The 21,080-nt window shown below is 41.0% G+C and overlaps 1 protein-coding gene across 1 annotated transcript in view; it reads left to right on the top strand.

The window, feature by feature from the left end:
- Dad1 (dolichyl-diphosphooligosaccharide--protein glycosyltransferase subunit) overlaps nucleotides 1-21,080 on the top strand; it is a 73,135-nt gene that overhangs the window by 13,976 nt on the left and 38,079 nt on the right. The window contains exon 2 of the mRNA XM_067155836.2: nucleotides 18,643-18,789. Coding sequence (XP_067011937.1) covers nucleotides 18,643-18,773 — 131 coding nt within the window. The 3' untranslated portion in view covers nucleotides 18,774-18,789. The remainder of the gene's footprint in view (nucleotides 1-18,642; nucleotides 18,790-21,080) is intronic.

Raw genomic sequence — 21,080 nt, 5'->3', positions numbered from 1 at the left:
CTTTATTCACACCAAAATGAAGATGTAACTAGCCTCCCCAGAAAAAGTAAGATACATGTAGGTGCAGTTTTATTCACATCTCACTTAGCTTTAACTAGTTTTTATTCACTTCACTCATTTGTGGCAAAGCTAGTAGGTTAGGTAGACAGTCTTTTAGGAGCAGATTCGACGAAGTCTATTACATGTATTCAAATTCAATGAGAAATAAAACTTCTATTCTGTACAGTAGAATGGTTCTCAGTCTGGTGAATGTATCCTTCTCATTCATACCATGAAGTAAAAGATGACAGATAAATTATTGAAATCAATAGAAAGACAAAATATGAATTTAGATGAGTTGAGCCAGTAATGTAAAGAACTAAGAAACTGGTGAATATCAAACCAAAAATGTCTATATTTCACCACAGACGATCTCTAAATGTAGCCAATCAGGTGACAAGAATTAGCAAACATGTCGGTATCACTCTCCCTGGTTAGCTAAGAGAATACCAGCTCCTTGGTTTAATAGTCACCATGGTGTCCATCAGACTACCAACCACCTTCGTGGGTTGGACTGTTTTAATACAGTTATCCAATTCACCCCACGTTACTCTAGCGGATCCCATTCTTCTGAATACTAACTTTCCGTCTACAGACAATAGATTTAACCTGTCAGGTCATCACGAACATCACCTCACCATGACTTACGTTTCTCGCCAGTCTCTGTGGAGATACCTTGAACGGTAAGGTGTTGCGTGGTTTGATGATCTCATCTTAACCCCTATGTTGCCAAATGAAATTTGGAACTTTACTGTGGAAGTCTTTAATTAAGCAGTGAAAAATGGATTTTTTTCCCCTCAAGTATAAGAAACTACTGAAAATTAATATTTTGGGAACAATGTTGACACTGTAAAAAAATGGGAAAAATTATTTTGTGGTAAACTGATGGTAACTTATGTTCCTATTCACAGAACTTAGAAGTAATATTGGAATGTATGTGACATTACCCACTGTATATACATGGTAAAAAACAATACAATTTATACAAAAATGGTACAATTGAGAAAATACTTACTGTAGAAACCTGTGAGTTCTGCTTCCTTCCACCTCCTAAATTAGTCAGTCTGGCCTCAAAATGAATTTTCTATTAATCGATACACTACAGAAATACACTGCAAAAACCAAACCTGAAACATTGTAAGTTATTTTTGTGATAAATTGATGGTAGTGATTTATTTCATCATCCTTCATCACGGAAAATCAGTACTTTAGTGACACATGCAGTATTCTTTGTAACGCTTCAAAGAGGGCGGATTGTTTGGGGAGTTTGAACAAAAGTAGCTTGTTTGCTTACGTCTGCAGGCTCCTTTCCCTTTTTTTTGCACATAGAAGCCAGCCCTGCGGTGTAGGGTTGGCATACCTGCCTCTCACCCGGAGTTCCTGGGTTTGATTCCCGGCCAGATCAGCAATTTTACCTGGATCTGAGGGCTGGTTCATGATCCACTCAGCTACATGGTTACAATTGAGGAGCTATATGATGGTGAGATAGCGTCCCCCATCTAGAAAGCCAAGAATAATGGTCGAGAGGATTCGTTGTGCTGACCTATGATCCTGCATAATCTCCAGGCCTTCGCACTGAGCAGCGATTGCTTGGTAGGCCATGGCCCTTCGGGGCTGTTGCACCATGGGTTTTGGTTTAGTTTTCTGGTGTTATAGAACACACTGTAGAATTAGATTTGTATTACTTATCCTCAAATTGTTTTCTGAAGTGCCTCTCTATCAGGTAGGTGTTGAGTGTTTTCTTCCTGATTTGTTTGATATTCGGCGTTCTAAATTTTCCAGGAGGCTGTGAATAATATTCTCCCGAAACTTTCTGCAGGATAACCTTTTTCCTGGGTTCATAATAATAATATTTGCTTTATGTCCCACTAACTACTTTTACGGTTTTCGGAGACACAGAGGTGCCGGAATTTAGTCCCGCATGAGTTCTTTTACGTGCCAGTAAATCTACCGACACGAGGCTGTCGTATTTGAGCACCTTCAAATACCACCGGACTGAGCCGGGATCGAACCTGCCAAGTTGGGGTCAGAAGGCCAGTGCCTCAACCGTCTGAGCCACTCAGCCCGGCTTTCCTGGGTTCTGAGTGTTGTAAGCAATACAGCTATTTATGAGAGCAACGTCAGTTATTAAGTGTCACCGTACCATGAGTATTTGAAATGGATACGTAGAACAGTAACGATCAACCTGAATGTTTGATTTTTAACACTTTGTGTTGTACCCCAGCACTACCTAAAGTGTTCACTCTCCCAGTATTTTGCCGTGTGCAGGCCAACATCTTTTCATCTTCTGTTAAGAAAATCGAGCCTGTTTCCAGTCATTCAACTGGGTCAGGAATGGAATGAATGAAGCCCCTATCGAACGGCGAGGATAGAAATTGTGCCGGCTGCCGAAGCCTGTCTCACTTCTCTGGGGCAATGATTAATGAATGACAGATGAAATGGAATGATATTGGGGAGTGTTGCTGGAATGAAATATGACAGGGAAAACCAGACAGATTACCCAGAGAAAAACCTGTCCCGCCTCTGCTTTGTCCTGCGCAAATCTCACGTGGAGTGACCGGGATTTGAATCACAGAACCCAGCGGTGAGAGGCCAGTGCGCTGCCGCCTGAGCCACGGAGGCTCCTTATCTTCTGTTATCCATACTCTTTACTGCCTTCGTACTCTCTGGAAGGCCTTCCTGTTGATCATAAGCACCTGTGCCTGCATGCAGTAAGTCTACGAAAACTGTCCATGTCAACAACATATCCCAGAGACATCAGTTCCGTTATCACTTGCGAAGACATCAACCTGCAAATTACATTTACCAGTGTATTTCACATGACGACTTAGATGAAGGTGTACAGGGTAGATATTGCTCGAATGATTACTGGCCTTAATTTTAGCATGCTCTCATTGATAGAGAGATCTTGCCCACACTCAAAAATATCATCCTAAGTGTCCTCGGTCAAGTCTATATTGGTCTGATCTCCATCAAGTCCTTAAGTTATCTGATTTGCATTATTTTTAAAATGCAGGAATGACTGACCTCAGCAGCTGGTACTGATTACTTGAGAAAACTTCAGAAAATCCTGAAGTATTGGTTACTGAAACTGTCTTGAACAGAAGACTTGAGGGAAGGTTTGCTACACATTCCCATATCTATTGCTACAGGAATGAGCGCCTTGATATCCTTTGGTCATACATCATGCCATTTCCAGTAGCAGCTCTGCAGAGAATATATTGTGTCCATTTTCAGTAAGAAATAATCATTGCTCTCGCAAGCGACATGCTCTTAAATTGCTTCAGAGGACAATTTTGTGAAAGCCCTTCGATATTTTTCACACTGGTAACCCAACGAAAACTAGATGTATTATTCAAAGAAATATCCAGCCCCTTCATCACATCTCTGACTTCTTTCCGTGAACGTGATACTACAATCCTTGCCAGACTCGCTGTCAGTTTCATTACTGCCATCATCACTATTACCGATTTCCAGCTCTGAACCACTATTCACATCACAGGGAAAATAGTCATCTTTCTCCGTGTCAGTGCCTGACATACTTTCAGAAATCCAGTCAGTAATGTCATCTTAGGGTTTCCTTTTCCTTGGGTGTGCTGTCATGATGTCCGGAAGTCATATTGTGCACTACGGGTTACGATTTTAAACCTTGTACGAGTTTGAAAAGTACCTACAATATACGTACAATACACTAGCAGATGTGTGGTAAGAAGAATGGCACGACCTGGCATGATTTGCACTGTTTAAAACTGAACTTCTTTGGTCTCCCTGTAGGCAACAGCAAGCTGCAGAGCAGTTTCGAACATGGCATCGCTTGGTAAGAACATAGCCTTGTAATGGCGGATAGTGTAGTCACGAAATACGAGGCTCATGGTTTGTGCGGCATTAGGAGGTGAATTTTAGCAGTTTGACAGTCGTAAGTGTGATGCATTATTCTAACTTGTACAGTTATGCACGTCAGAGTGTTCGTGAAGTGTTCAGTGAAACCTGAAGCGAAATATCTACAAAAGGAACCCTGCCCCCCACAGTTAAAGAGGTGCCAAGCAAGCAGTGCAGGAAGCACTGAGCAGTAAGGAAACTCTCAGTACGCTTGCCAACCTCATCCAAGATCAGGTGATGAAGACAGTTGTAGACAGCTGAAAGAAATCATAAATTTCAATACGAGTGTGACTGAGGAACTAAAGCATACGCTGGAAGAAAGAGACACAACCATAAGGAAATTAAAAAGGGAGCTGCAAATTAAAACAGACAGTTTAGAGCAGTATCAAAGAAGACAGTCCTTGCGTTTCTTTGGTGTGGAAGAAACTGCAGGAGAAAACATGGACAATATTGTCATTGATATTGCTTGTGAAATTGGGCTGGAACTCTCAGTGGACGAAATAGACAGATCGCATAGGGTTGGAAGAAGTCAAAATGGCCATCCAAGACCCATAATTGTGAAGTTTGTTTCGTACTGGAAAAGAAACTCAAGGGTACAAACAAAACAACTAGAGAGGACCTAACCCCAGAGAGACTACGGCTTCTGCAGGACGCTGTAAGTAAGTTCAGTGTGTGGAACGTGTGGTCGAAGGATGGCATGATTTATGTTAAGCAGGGAACTCTTAAAATACCTGTGTCAAACCGCGAAGATCTCAATCATGTTCGCTAACCATGAGTCTACATTCTGTAAACTAAATACTGCTGTATAGAATTTAATCAGAATTTCAACTGTAGCTATAGCCTGCATTTTTATCATTAATTTCAATTTTTAGTTTCTTAATTTTATCTAGTGTAATTTTTCCTTTTATATCTACAGTTAAATTTCAAGTGGGCAGCAGCAAGGAGCCAGGAAACAAATGCCTCTAGTTTCAGCCTCTCCAACCCACAGTCCCAAACAGGTCACTACCTGTATTACTCAGCCCCTACCCTAAGTACCGCTAATCGCCTTCAAGACGTTCTTTCGCTTTACCCTACCTCTTACAAATGGCTCATATAAACACTCAGGGCATTCTCCCACATTTCCCAGAATTCTCTGAAATATTCTCCTGCATGCCATACTATTCTCAGAGTCGTGGTTGCGTCAATCTATTCCTTCATGTCTTATTAGTATGAATGGTTATTCATTAGTTAGGAATGACAGGAGCGGTAAGCTCGGTGGAGGAGTCGGTATGTATATACGGGATGATGTGAAGTATAAGGTGATATTAAAATCCCCCAGTGAATTCACCAATAGCCCTGAATTCTTGTTCGTTGAACTCATAGTTCGCGGAACGATGTGCTTGCTTGGTGTGGTGTATCGTCCACCGAAGACTGGTAACATCAGAAATCTGGAAGAAGCCCTACATGACCTAACACCCAGGTATGAGCATCTGATTTTAATGGGAGACTTGAATACAAACTTGACAAACAAATCTACCGAAACAAAACGATTGACAGATATTTTCATCCATTAATTTGACAATACTACCCCTAAACCTTACACATCATGTTGCCAACTCACGTACGCTCCTCGATCTAATAATTACTAATAATACAAACTGAATCCAAACTCGTGGACAAATGCCCGTTCCCAGTCTCTCCCGACATGACATGGTTTACGCTGCGTATTCCTTGAAGTGCCTTAAATTCAAGCCAAAATTAATTACATATAGAGATTTTAAACACTTTAATGAAGACGCATTTTTTGAAGATGCTCTTAACACACCATGGCACAACATTCAGTTCATAAATGACATTGACGGAAAAGTAAATCATGATATAGATGTTGATGGATGGATCTGTACAATCTTCAGCTTGTGTACAATGCTAAAGATCCAGGAACGTTCTGATTTGGTAGGTGGTTAAAGGATTATTCTCCTGATCTGTGCATTATATCTAAATCTGGAAATAATGATATGACACAACGAAAAGTCATCAAGTCTTTCCCACACAGCCAACATAGGCCAGTCATTATTTATTATGGTACAGAAATTTCACTAGTCGCATCCATCCCACAACCTCGATGGAATTTTCAACTTGGGAACTGTTTCAGAAAGTCCTTGATAACACCGTTCAGTGAATTCCCCCAATTCCATCCAATTATGAACAATTTGTGCATGCTATTAAAGTTAATGCCAAAAACTATATTCCACGTGGGTTTCAGAAGGAATACATCCCCGGATGGTCTCAAGAATGTAATGATTTGTATGTTAAATGTCAAGAATCTCACGATGATACAACAGCTGATGACCTTTTGAGAGCTCTCAATAAGAACAGAAGAGAAAAATGGCATAAAACAGTGGCAGAACTTAACTTTACACATTCTAGTCGCAAAGCCTGGAACCTTATAAGGAAAACTTGGTACAGATCCAAGGCTGTCAAGCACAGTCTCACGTGTGAATGCCAATGCTGTTGCATCCAGACTAATGAAGAATTCAAAAGCTAAAATTGACAAGGCACATACACGAATTGTGAGAAATAAATTGTACATAAAGAGATCCAATGTAACACCACATCCTGACTACTCAGGTGACTCAGCATTGAGGAACTTGATATAGCCTTGAATATGCTAAAGGTAAATAAAGCTGTTGGCTTTGATGGTGTATATCCAGAGTTTCTTAAAGCCATAGGAGCTAAAACAAAATTGTGGCTCATTGAATTCTTCATTGAAATTCTACGAACTGGAAGATTACCAAAGCTTTTCAAGCAGGCTAAGATAATTGCCATCCTGAAACCAGGCAAAGACGGAACCGATGCTTCTCACTGCCGGCCAGTATCGCTACTCAGCATGACCTATAAGCTACTAGAAAGGCTTATTCTAAATCGTATTCAAGAGGCCATTGGTCAAACCATCCCTGTTGTACAAGGTGGCTTTAGGAAACATCGTAGCTGCTGCGACCAGGTTTTAACATTGACGACTCTAGTTGAAGCTGGATTTCAACGAGGTCTTCGATCAGCTGCAGTTTTTGTGGACCTTGGAGCAGCTTATGACACTGTGTGGAGGGTTGGCTTGATGTTGAAGTTTATTGAAATCATCCCATGTCAAAAGCTGGCGTTTCTAGTGAACAACATGCTATCTGACAGACGCTTTAAGGTGTTTCTGAACGGACAATCTAGCAGATGGAGGACTCTAAACAGTGGCCTACCTCAGGGATCAGTTCTGGCCCCCATTCTGTTTAACTTGTATATTCATGATATGCCAGACACTGACTCATTGAAAACCCAGTATGCAGATGACCTAGCGTTAGTCTTCCAGAGTAAAGGTCTTATGCATTGTGAGAATGTACTGACAAGTGATCTGACGAAATTGAATGACTACTTCCATAAATGGAGACTTCAACCTAACCCAAATAAAACAGGTTACTGCATTCCATCTAAATAATAAGGAAGCCCATAGGAAGCTACATGTGACTTTTGACGGAACCGAAGTACCACTTAACTACAATCGCAAATATCTAGGAATCACTCTGGATCGGTCCTTGATGTTCAAACAACAGTGCAGCACGTTATCTAAGAAACTTGGCTCCAGAATGAATCTACTCCGCAAGATTGCTGGAAGTAGCTGGGGTGCGGACGCCAATACCCTACGCACTGCTGCACTCGCTCTTGTGTATTCTGCTGGTGAATACTGTGCTCCTGTATGGCAAAACAGCATTCACACAACAAAGATTGATGTCCAGCTTAATGAAGCCATGAGAGTTATCACTGGTACTGTCAGATCTACTCCCATTCAGTGGTTACCTGTGTTAGCTAATATTGCCCCGCCAGATCTAAGGAGGAAAGCAGCTAAGGTAAACTTGCTCAAGAAGATCTCTTCTCATAAGAACTCTCCCTTGTACGATGCCCTACAACACCCACCAACAACTCGTCTGAAATCACGCAAACCACCCTGGACTGATTTTAAAAGTATCAGTTCTCTCGACATGACCTCTGAGTGGTGACAGCATTGGCATGAACATCCACCCAACAACGCTCACTTGGTTCAAAAGCCAACAAAGAAGGTTGAAGGATTCCAACTGCCGCGTCAAACCTGGTTGAAGCTGAACCGAATTAGGACGGGTCAAGGGAGGTGTGGCTACGTGTTGAAGAAATGGGGTTTCCGTTCATCTGCTGACTGCGACTGTGGAGCGGAGGAGCAGACAATGGAACACATCGTTAAGGAGTGCCCACGTCGAGCATTTAATGGTGATATGAGGCTTCTACACCAAGTTACTCAGAGTGCTCTGGACTGGTTGTCAAATTTGGACATTTCCATTTGATATTAGTTTTTTTTTGTGTACTTGTAAAGCCATACGATATATATATAGTATAGTATAGTATGAGCAAAACACATTCATATCAGCTACAGCAAGCCTACAATGCTTGTGCTCTATTCGTATTAAATATCCCAATCCAAACTCATATTAGCTCTTTCCTCTCTCAGCTGTCATAGCTAAGATTGATTGAACGACGTAAATACCACGCTGTTTCCCTTCTCCACAGTATTCTGCAAACAAACAAACCAGACTATCTTAGAACAGACTTTAAATACCTCTCCCCTTCCGATAGAGCTCCCTCACCGGGCGAGTTGGCCGTGCGTGTAGAGGCGCGCGGCTGTGAGCTTGCATCCGGGAGATAGTAGGTTCGAATCCCACTATCGGCAGCCCTGAAGATGGTTTTCCGTGGTTTCCCATTTTCACACCAGGCAAATGCTGGGGCTGTACCTTAATTAAGGCCACGGCCGCTTCCTTCCAACTCCTGGGCCTTTCCCATCCCATCATCGCCATAAGACCTATCTGTGTCGGTGCGACGTAAAGCCCCTAGCAAAAAAAAAAGAAAAAAGAGCTCCCTCAAGGTCAACACGTTCCCTCTTGTCCATTCCCATTCACCACAGTAATTCGTACAACTCATTCATACCTGCTACCATACGTTCCTGGAACTCAATCCCAGCTGAAATTAGAGGCATAGGCAATCCGAGGCTATTTAAAAGGAAATGTTTAATGTGGTGCTCAACTATGTAAAAAGTAGATCTCACTACCGGTAACGTAAAAAAAGTAATAATTAGTTCTTATCAATAAGGATACAAAATTATAGAGGTTAAGTAAATTAATTTTAGTGATTTTTAGAAATGTGTGTAAAAATGGTTTTATGTACATTATTTTGTAAATTGTATAAAGCTGTTGTATAATAGCATAATAGCAGGCTTCATAGCCTGAGCCCCGTCATATAGGAAAGGCAATGAACTAAACTAACATTCTGAAGCAGTGGACAGAGTGCGACAATCGTTCAACTGAAGTGGAACATGGCAACATGTGCATTAAACATTCTTGTAGGACACCGTTTCTGCTTCCTGCACTATCACAGCGAGATGCAACAGTGAACACGTCCTTCCACTTAGCCAAGTCCACACCGTCCTGTCACTGACAGTAACAAGTTGAGACAGAATATGAAATGTTAAATTGCAAACATGTAATGTGTATAGTCTACTGTGACATCTTCCCTCCCTGGTTGGCTACTATATTACATGTTATAAATCTAATTTTCTTCGTCTGTATTGAGCTGTCATATAATATGTATTCAAAACAATTTTTGAAGGTGTCCACCTTTTCTATACAATTTATTCTCCTTTACAAGTAGAATTTTTACATTAACATCGATTCAGTTGTTGGGACATGTTTCGCCCTCATTTAGGGCATCATCAGCCAGTTTCTCGACTCAAAATCTTTAACTAGGAATTCTGATTATAATTAAATTTTTTTAAACTATTTAGTTTGTTATTTTAAATTTTCTTATTCAACAATACATAACAATACACTACCCAATTGACTGGATGTGTAGTGCCAGCCGCGAGAGAGACAAGGAGACACTCATTTCAACTCCGTTCTTCATATTGAAGTTCCTGAATTCATCATTTATATGAACATATTGAGAAGTCATGTGCAAGAGATTGCAAGCATTTGAAATGTGGACGTACCGAAGGATGCTGAAGATACCTTGGACAGCTAAAATGACCAGTATAGACATTTTGCACCGTATGAACAAAGAACCAGAAATTCTCACTACCATCAAGAGAAGGAAACTAGAATACTTTGGTCATATGATGCGGAACTCTAAATACCACCTTCTGCAAGTAATACTCCAAGGGAAAATTAATGGAAAACGTGGTCCGGGGAGAAGTAGGACATCATGGCTCGGCAACTTGAGCCAGTGGTTTGGGGTGACAAAGCTTACTCTGTTCAGAACAGCTATGAACAAACAACAGATCATGCTACTGATCGCCAACGTTCTGCGAGGACATGGCACAAGAGGAAGAAGAAGAAGAAGATTGAGAAGTCCCCTGTTCGACTCTCTCCAACAAGTGGCTCACTACTTTAACAGCAAAACATTTATATATAACATGACAAAAATTTTATGTACTCATTTCAATCGCATAAATCTGAATTTATAGAGGTGACACAGGATCGACATAATGTCTCAGTTAAAATCAAATAATGATTTTAAAAGTTTTTTAAAAAACTTACAAAATTGCCCTTTTAAATAGAGAATGCAGTGTCAAATAGGTCAACTTAGTCAACTATTTAAATTCAAATTGACAATCCATATAGGAATATCCATTTTACGTATGTTCTCTCAATAGGAGTTAACAGAAATGGAGCAGTTAGTGCACCTTAATAAAAGAGTTTTCGAACGTAAACATTAAAGTGTATCATCAATAATACGTGTCCAAGGATGAACCTTCATATTAATAGACTATAAGACTGATTTTAAATAACTAGCTAGAGTGATTCAACAATGTTAAATTCATAGTCAGGTTGTGTATCCCAGAACTTTTATTTAAGGATTAACATTGTCTCAATGCATTCTGCTTCACACTGGTAGTTATTCTAGTCAAATGGGTACTTTTATGTATTGTTAAACAAGAAATTTTAAAATAACATAAACTAAAGTTTTTAAAAAATTTAATATTATAATCAGAATTCCTCGTTAAAGATTTTGAGTCAAGAAACTGACTGATGAAAAGAAAAATAAATTGTATTGAAAAGGTTTGACACCTTCAAACATTGTTTTGAATAAATCTTCCCTCCTGTTAAGATTTGCAATGACTTGGGCTTTCCAGTATGTATCAAGACCATTTTCCAGTAAACGTGTGATGAATGAAAACCACATTTTGGGAACAGCAGTCTGGTAACACTAAATTTCTGTCTACAAATAACTAGAGCTTCAGATATGTGGTCAGAAAGTGACATGACATTTGTAGTTTTGTGATCAGGTGAAGCCTACCGTAAATGACCAGTAATCTATTTTGTTGTTTCATTGTAAGGAAAATTCTTGGTTAGCATTAAAATACTCACATTCTAATTTCTTTTTCATATTTTAGTAAAAATTTCCTTTACGTTGTGCATGTCACTGATTAGAACTGCTGGTATTAAGGTCATTGTGTGATCCATCTATGGTAATCATTGAGGAGTCTCCAGTCCCCCTTGAGGCAGCAGACTGGGTGTAACATCAGTGTCTTGAATTGTAGCAAATTGGATAGATAGCAGCCTAATGACAGGTTATAAGTAAATGATAGGCCAGTCTGCGAAGAGGGGGAAACACGACAATGGCAATCTCCACATCTCATCAGCCCCTAATTCTCCTACATCCATTTCTCTGCTGATGAGCTCATTTCTGTCTCCCAGCTTCGTCATGAGGGTGTCATTGTGACAGATCTTGTGTATTGATGTGGGAAGAAAGTTGCATCAACACAGGATAGGTCAGTATGTGAGGTTATCAGGAGAAATGTGTCCGTACCTGTCATACGGTTATGAATTTGTCATGGATTTCATATTTTAGAGATTCAGCCGAGATGTGTGAAAGCAATATGGTCACTTTTTCTGCGTAATAACCTCATTTATTTAGGAACACATCTTTCCCCATTCAATTGGAAGTTTTCAAATTCTATCCTCAAAGAAAGCAGGGGAATGTGTTTGCGGCCAGTTACACACAAACTCCTTTACTGTTGACATGATATAGGCTTTTGTTGGGCTTATGCCGTGTCAAGAAAATAAGGTGAAATTCTTTACGTTTCGCAGAAAACTTTGCTCTGCGTCTTCTTACTGTTGTTGAATTGCTATCCCCCAATGCCATTTTGTGTGGTCCGAACAAACGATAAATCACAGGTGATAAATCTGGGCTATAAGCAGGTGTTCTAGCGGTGTCCAGTGACTTTCTTCCAGCTTATCGTGTGGGGCCTTACATTATCATTGAAAATAATGACGTCTCTGATTGTCGACGCCCTTTATTGCAATGGGCACCATGATATGAAGATTTATTCTGCAGACTTCCTGCTATCCTCGAAAAGATCTCGGCTACTAACTCACTTTGTTAAGTTTCCTTCACCTTTGTTATAATGCTCTCCTGGGAGAATACACACATCATGTATCCTGCCTGTCATTCAATTGTCTTGGGAGTTTTTTTTTAACCTTTGAACACCTGAAGTTTTTATTCTGCGGAATCCGTTTTTGTGTTTGTTTGAACCTAAGATTTACTGTTGTGTGAATTTTCAATTTTGCGTCCCTCATGAGGTAGGTGCTGGCGCTCCTGTAGTCAGTGGATGCAATGCTCTCTAAGCTATTGTGGCATTCAGAAAACTTGACTGGCATTAGTATTTTGATAAGCTGATACGCACATTTCTATCTTCGTGAATTAGACAGTTACCAAGTTCTGATACGACGAAAACTGCCAATTGGTGTAGAGTGTTTCGCAGAAGCTCTCCGTGTTCGCAGGATTCTAGGACATGAGCAAGAGTTTCTTTCTCTCCGTAGCAGTGCAATCGGAGGTTGTTTTCCATGGATCTGCCGGGTACAGAGCGCACTGCAGAAATGTTTTGTCATTTTTTTGTCACCTCTTGCCTGACCCAAGAATTTGCTGGTGTATAGATGTATCCAGGCCCTCATTGAGTTAGTGAACACCAAGAGGATAATTCACAATCTCTTAATTCTTGCTGATTTTTTCTAGTATCATACAGACTGTTCCGGGCCTTCACGTTTCTTTGAGCATCAATTTCCGGAATGTTGAGAAGTTTCAAATATTCCTTACTTTCCGTTTGGGGATCTCTCAAGGTATATGATTTCTCTAAACCTCCTGCAGGGTAGCTTCGTGAGATTGATTGCTTTTTCACTGTTATGCACGATGATGATATGTGAAGCCCTTGGCGGTTAATGGTGGTAGCTCTGGAGTTAGAGGTTTCCCACGTTGACATGTGAGACTGTCTTCATTTAATTCATCCAAGATGTGGTCAGTGGCTAAATTATAAAGGGTTCCTGATGTTGGAGAGCCTTGCAGGTTTTGTTTTACCATTCTGAGTAGTGTTTCCTCTTTGCAGATTGAAAATTATGTTCACCAGTTTTTTAGTTATTCCTTCAGATTGAAGGTTTTTAAAAATATGACTATGGCCAATATTGTCAAAAGCTTGGCATGTGTCCAAAAATATTACTATGGCATTTTGCATGGGCTACCTGCATGGCTGGGTGTGTGCCAATAATGAGGAAACAGACACACATGTTGAATAACACTGAGGCTTAATATCCTCATCACTCCATATGAACGCTGCAGAGAGGTCACTTTTGTCACGCACCTCTCCTATCTGCTGGCCAACATTGTAATAGTGTTAGACCAGGCAGGTGCGTGATGGCTGTTCTTCCCTCATTTTCATCAGAATATCCACCTGTATTAGAAATTGTGGGACTCAAGGGGACAGATTTCTGGCTGTCTGTCATATTGTCCAATTCACTAGTAGGCCATTCATCATTTTTAGAATCCTACCTGCTACTGTTATCAGTTTTTAACCACATCATGATTCCTTGAACATTTCTGTGCAGGTTTCTACATCTTATTTTTCCTACTGGCTGAAAATCAGTTTAATTGTTTTAAAAACAAGTTTTGAAATGACCTTTGATGTTTTTGACCATTTACTGCAGACCAAGCAGGTTATCATTACATTTCTGACAACAAAGCACTGCCCGAACTTATAGTTCCCCCAAGATTGGTGGTCTGTAAGCTATATTGCAATCACCTACCCTTTTCTCTAGACCCAGAGTGAATTGGCTCATGTAGCAGTTTGGGAGATGGTGAATTCCAACCCCACCTTCAGAAGCCCTGGAGATGGGTTTTCTGTGTTTTTCCATGTTGACAAAGGGCAAATGCTGGGTTTGTGCCTTAATTAAACCTGTGTTAGTCTGACGTTAAATCACTAGGGATATATATGATTGTTCTTTCGGAATTCCGCTGCCCTTGGGAAGTTACTAGCCTTGTAACTCTTGGGAATTATATTTCAATTATTTACTTTCTCTGGCAGTTGTGTTCCATTCCTCGTCTTTTATTCCTTCTGATCTTCCTCTTAGCCGGCCCCGTGGTGTAGGGGTAGTGTGCCTGCCTCTCACCCGGAGGCCCCGGGTTCGATTTCCGGCCAGGTCAGGGATTTTTACCTGGACCTGAGGGCTGGTTCGAGGTCCACTCAGCCTACGTGATTAGAATTGAGGAGCTATCTGACGGTGAGATGGCGGCCCCGGTCTCAGATGCCAAGAATAACAGCCGAGAGGATTTGTCGTACTGACCACGTGACACCTCGCAATCTGCAGGCCTTCGGGCTGAGCAGTGGTCGCTTGGTAGGCAAAGGCCCTTCAAGGGCTGTAGTGCCATCGGGTTCGGTTCGTTCGATCTTCCTCTTAGGGCTCTTCCTCGTTTGTTTTCATTGTTCTTTATTAGCGAAGCATTTCTGTCAAAGGGTAGATAAAGGTCCACATATTCAATCGTCGCCGTCGGCTGTAGCTTGATCCGAGTATATATAACATCTTCCTGCATACATTGACCAGTTCAACTCAGTTTGTGGATGTGTTTACAATGACTAAACAGACCAATCCTGGCATAAAACATACGCCCACACAAATCACACTGAATGGATGCAGGAGGGTGGGGTTGTAATTGACAGAGTTTTCTTGCTTGTCGCTTAGCCTCTTGATGTCTGCGGCGTTTTCTTTCAAACAAGTTGACAGCGGTGGGTGTAGTGTTCTGCCACAGTGAACGGTCCACAGCACATTTTTCCCATGTATTCATGATGTGTTTCACCTGGTCCTTAAAACGTTTAAGAGGGGCTCCATGTAGTCTGTCTATTGCTGGAGCAAAGTTCACCTGGTATCACACATGCGATGAACATGGCCTAACCATCTCAGTTGATGAGCGATGATTGTTGCCTCAGTGCTATTTAGCTGCGCTTTGTCAAGAACTGCCATGTTGGTCACATAGTCCTCCCACTTAATATTCAAGGTGTATCTCATTTTCTGTTGGTGGAAGCGCTCAAGTTTTTGATATCACGGCGATAGTGTGTCCAAATTTCACACCCATACAGCAGCATAGAAATGATAACAGCTTTGTACACCATGAGTTTGGTATGCAGTACTATCGCTGCTGACTGGATGACTAGCCAGTTTATTTAAGATTGCTTTTCTGTAATCTGTAGCAGTGGATTCAATTTGAAGTTTAGAAGTATCTAATTTCTTTTTGGGCAGGTTGTGGATGGATCTTTTTGGTTTGCAACAGATTGAGATTTTCAACCGGCAGAAAAGGAACTTATGATCTGTCCAGCAGTAATCTACGTTTCTTGCTGTCCTTGTAACAAGGACATCTTTTTTATCACATTGCCTAGTGATGATAATCAAGGATGTGCTAGTGCTTTGAGCGAGGATGCGTCAGTGGTCTTGTAGCGGTTAGGCAAGCGGAACTGAGTATTAGTAATAAAGTGTTCGTGTTCAGCACATAAACCAAGGAGTAGTAGACCATTGGCATTACAGTTGCCAAGTCCATGTTTTCCCATCACATTGCCCCATAATTGGTGATCTTTACCAACTCTGGCGTTGAAATTGCCAAGTAGTAAGAGCTTGTCTCTTGGTGGTACTTTGGTGATGGTAGTGCTACACAGGTTGTAGAATTGGTGTTTAGCTTCTACATCAACATCCAAGGTGGGAGCATATGGCGGAGATGAGTTTCATAGATTTGGCTCCAGAGAGTGGGATTTGGAGAGTCATAATTCTTTTGCTGACAGCAGTTGAAGTTAGCTGATAATCATTCACCAATGTGGTCTTCACAGCGAATCCAACACCATGAATGCGGTGTTCTCCCTCATCTTTTCCCTTTCAGAAGATTGTGTAGCCTGAGCTGAACTCTATAAGTTGATCTTCGCTGGACAGTCTGGTTTCACTTAAGGCAGCAATATCAATGTTCATTCATCCAAGCTCATGGGTGACAAGCTCTGTTCTTCTCTCTGGTCTGTTATTGTCTTTCAAATCAAGTAGGGTTTGAATATTCCAGGTTCCTATAATCAAAGTTTTGGTAATCTTCGTTTTTCGACCGCATAAGGGATGGCCCGTTGGGTGCCGCCTCCCAGCCAGTTGAGAGTGCGACTATCAATGTTTAGCCCACATTTTCTAGGGCCTTCCGCATTCAGGGTGGACACCGGTGATCGTAAATAGGCCTTCACAAACACTTGATGCAGGACCGAATTCCTCAGTAGTCACGGGGTCTCAGAAAATGACCATCACACATCTGCTGCCAATGTGCAGGTCCGAACTAGAGGCTTCCAGTTTCACCCGAAAACCTGCCTCCACCATCCTTATCCCATTGCTGTTGGACTTGAGTTGAACGGCGTGACAGCAGGAAAAAGTGCCACAAGTGGGATTTTGTTAAGGTGGATCACAGCTTGCAAGGAAGTGACCCATACACTATGATCTCGGAACTATACCCTGCGGCACATATGAAATGTGACATCCAGGTTCTAGTCATAATCTATAAGTTTCGTTTCCATATTGATTGTAGCTACAACATAAGATTGATACTGAAGCCTCCACCTTATCAATACATTTATTTACATGCTATCATTCACAGTACTGGTTTCGACCCTTCAAGGGTCATCCTCAGCTAACAATTACAAATATGGTTCTAAAAACATCACAATGGAAAATATTGTACAGTAGTGACAATTGTCCAATTCAACAGACCGTCTAAAACAAATGATACAATTAAAATGGTAAAATAAGTCCTCTCTTCTTGGATTGTAAAAGGGTTACGTTGTATAAAAGGACATGTCATTTGCAAATGTTTTTGTTGTTTTGATCAGCGTAAAAATTGAAACTTGCAATGCTGTGTATGCACTGATAGTTGTATTCTTGAAGTGTCCACTATTTTGCATTAACACCAGGTTCTAGTACCACGACCACAACGGACTGCCGCAGACTCAAAATACCATTGAGTTGTGCCTTCACAGCCAGTCTGTCTGGCATGACCTCATCCGTCTCCACGACCGATGAGAACCATAAAAAGGAGGTTCCTCTGTCCGTTTTGCTGTTGGGCCAAAGACACAGATTATGGGTTCCAGTGTCATTTCCTACACTGAGGGGAGCATCACCCCACCCAAAGGGGCTTATCCGCCCGAAGCCGTTGGCCCCTATGGGGGGTCGAGTTATTTACCGCCGCTCGACACTCTGCGTTAGCAGTTTTTACAGCTGGTTGCCAAGCTAGCTAACCCTCCTCCTTTCCCATTCTGGACTTGGGACCAGACATTAGCTTAATACAGTGTCCTCTATAATTTGAAGCATTTGTCATTGAGAACATGAAAGTGGTTGCCGGTCTATGCCCACATGAGAGCATGATGGGAGGATGTTACAGAGATTTATCAGGTGACCAGTGTGAATTTGTCTTGTATGTAACTGATAGCGTATATTTTCACTCGTTGTAATACTAGCGTCTATGCATGTGGATATCTAGCCAGTTTCATATGGCACCTTGCACCTGCTTTCCTGTGGAACAGTGGCAGTATGTGAAGCTTGTCAGTTGCTTCGCCTTCTGAGCCGCACGCAGGCAAGGTGAATTTGACGTTAAAAAGAAGTGGGTGTGATTTTGTAAGCACTTCCTAAAGCGATGCTGCATATTATTGATTATTAATTTCTATTCCGTACTGTGTAGTTCATTTTCAGAGAATCTTGTAGCTTTTTACAACATTGATCCATGTGTTGTGTGCCCTCAGCCGCTCACTCAAAACGCTCCCGTAACGTATAAGCAAATGCAATTTTGTGGCACTTATTACAAGGAAACCTATAGGATATTCACCTCTAAATCTAAGACTAATCTCCAAAACATAGCTAAGAATCCTAACTGTTGAGGCGTACATTTATCAACACTAAATTCACACATACAGTATTACCGGTATGTTAGCAGTGGTTGATTGTGTGTGGCATGAGTGAGAGAGCACATAGCCTAATCCTGTCAAATAACACCAAGGGATGAAACGGTAACAACAGCGTCGTTTGAACACTGCGGGTAGGTTCACAATTAATGGCAAGTTATATATTTTTCTGATTTCCACAACTTTGCCATTGGTTATATGGAGGGAAGTGTGTTACTGTGGTGTATGTACATGAACAAGTGTGTTGAAATGAACACAGAGAAATTAACCTCAGTCCTCTGATCCAAAGATCATTTAGCCAGGAAGACATTTGACCGTCTTAGAATAAACAAGAATGAGTTGAACACTTCTCTGTGGGGCTGCGAGAATTTCAACCTATTTTTGTATACAAACATTTTCAACCACATGGTTCATGGTATTATTAAAAGTGTTGTTACAATATGTTTCAGTGTGCCTGAGGCTGCAAGTGAACCCACAAAATAAGACCCAGTTCTACGGAATCAGTCCTGAGAGGGGATTTGCAGACTTCATTTTTGCTCACGTCATCCTGCACTTAGTTGTTATGAACTTCATTGGTTGAAGACTTATGGTTTTTTGTAAGTACTGGCTTGTTTCTTCGTAAATCAGAGGTCTGTTCAAAAGATAACCAAACTTTGTAAATGACTGTTCAGTTGCAGCATGGTTAGTACTCCCCTCCTCTAAAGCTATTTCCAGTTCTGGTAATCAGTGGTGGATTCACGCATTTCTGCCTTCAATTTCCATGTGATATCTTCAGTGGGTATCTTCAGGGTGAATTTCAATTTAGGGAATCGAAGAAATTCTTGCTGAAGCTTGGCAGGTGAGTACAGTGAATGGGGAAGCGCAGCAGTCTTCATGTTCATCAAACCACAGTGATGCACGATGGAGGCTTCATTAGTTGTTTCTTCACAACTCTGGTGATTTTCTCCTGACATTTTCTTTCAAACATCTGAAGACTTTGAAATAATACCAGTGGTTCACTGTTGGACTCTCAGGTAGAAGTTCATGGTTCACAAGGCCATTAATATCAAAAAGGACTTCTTTCACATTCAACCTGATCTCCTGCAGTTTCTTCGGTCTCTGCAAATGTTTCGCACACTGCTTTGATGATCACGTTTTCATGTCCATCATTTAACACGTCTCCATAAATTGGCAGCAGAAGTAAACGTTGATGGGCTGCTCCTAATATCCCCACAATCCCAACATGTACATAACTAATTGTTTGATAAATGCGCAGTGTGTTGAAAGTTTGGTTAATTTTTGAACATATCTCGTATTATAAAAGAATAACTCTACTACTTCATGTCCATTACTTCCAACTTACGTGCAGTCTCGTACTTGGTCTAAGAACAGACTCTGTGAGCTTGCATCCGGGAGTTAGAGGGTTCGAACCCTACTGTCGGCAGCCCTGAAGATGGTTTCCTGTGGTTTCCCATTTTCACACCAGTCAAATGCTGGGGCTGTACCTTCATGGCCGCTTCCTTCCAACTCCTAGGCCTTTCCTATCCCATCATTGCCACAAGACCTATCTGTGTCAGTGTGGCGTAAAGCAGCTTGTAAAAAAAATAAGAACAGACTGATGTAAAAGAGTTGACTGCATGTTCACTGTATTAGCTTGGTACAATACACATCTCAAGTATTTGCATTGATACAACTGTTCCAGTTTTGTACTTCGTACGTAATATTCGGTCCTCTTAGGTTTTTTCCTTTCTGCACCTGTTTTAAAGCTCCAAGATATTAGAGTGCAGCCTGTCATTAATACCATTCATTCTCTTGCTATATCCTGAAACTTTTCATTACTCACATCCACATATTTCTGTCCAATTTTCTCTTCTGGAAATTCTCGATCCCTGTCCATCTGCAGACAGGCTTCACTTTCCCTATCTTAGACCTAGTGATAATTATTTCATTGCAGGTCAAATAGAGGTATGTACCATCGAAAAATTTCTGCTTTACCTGAACATTCCTAATGTATATCCTGAAGTAAAAGTCAATAATATTGTCATTCCAGTGGTAAAGTTGCATTATAACTTAGTTTACTGGGGTAAACTCTGCCAATAACTGTGAGGACAAGTAACTTCAACCATTAATAGCCAGTTTCATTTCTTTGCCACAGACGTTTTAAGCAAAATTGTGAAAAGTGACCACAGTAAAGTTGCATGTGTTATTTTCAAAGACATTTTAAATTAAGCATTTGGTAGTAATGTGCAACACGTGCGCACACTACTCAATGTAAACAAAACACAGCTGACAGGCCGCGGGTAACCATGGAGAGAACTGCTTCCTTTGTGCACAAAAATTTGCTCGAGAAACTTTGGGGATATCGATCGACCTCAATCAGGTAAAAGAACTTCAATAAATAACTTCTTAAATAGAACAAAACATAATGTCGAGGTCACCTCGACATTGGACCGGAAAAGGCTAAGACACTCAGGACTTGTCCAGTTAGTTTTTGATGGAAGTGTAGGCGGTAAGAACGGTAGGGGTATGAATATGACAAACAGAGTAGAGTAGACGTAGTTAGCACAGTATAGGGTCTATAGACTGATGACGCAAACAACAACATGATTTACCAAACAATTTGGCCGTGCAGTTAGGGTCACGCTGCTGTGAGCTTACATTCGGGAAACCATCGGCAACTCAAAGGATGGTTTTCCAGGGTTTCCCATTTTCATACCAGGCAAATACTATACCTTAGTTAAGGCCACGTTCGCTACCTTCTCAGTTCTAGCCCTTTCCCATCCCTCGATTCCTGAAAACCTTCAATGAGTTAGTCAGATGTTAAACAAGTAGCAAAACGATTTCTTTATGTACAGTCATAATTGTCTTTAGTCTGTATGGTAAAATTACATTTTTGCACTTTTGTTGG

The sequence above is a fragment of the Anabrus simplex genome, chromosome 11, assembly GCF_040414725.1.
Source record: "Anabrus simplex isolate iqAnaSimp1 chromosome 11, ASM4041472v1, whole genome shotgun sequence".
Lineage (NCBI taxonomy): Eukaryota > Metazoa > Arthropoda > Insecta > Orthoptera > Tettigoniidae > Anabrus > Anabrus simplex.
Note: the sequence above shows the minus strand (reverse complement) of the source record. Positions and strands in the feature narration are given on the sequence as shown.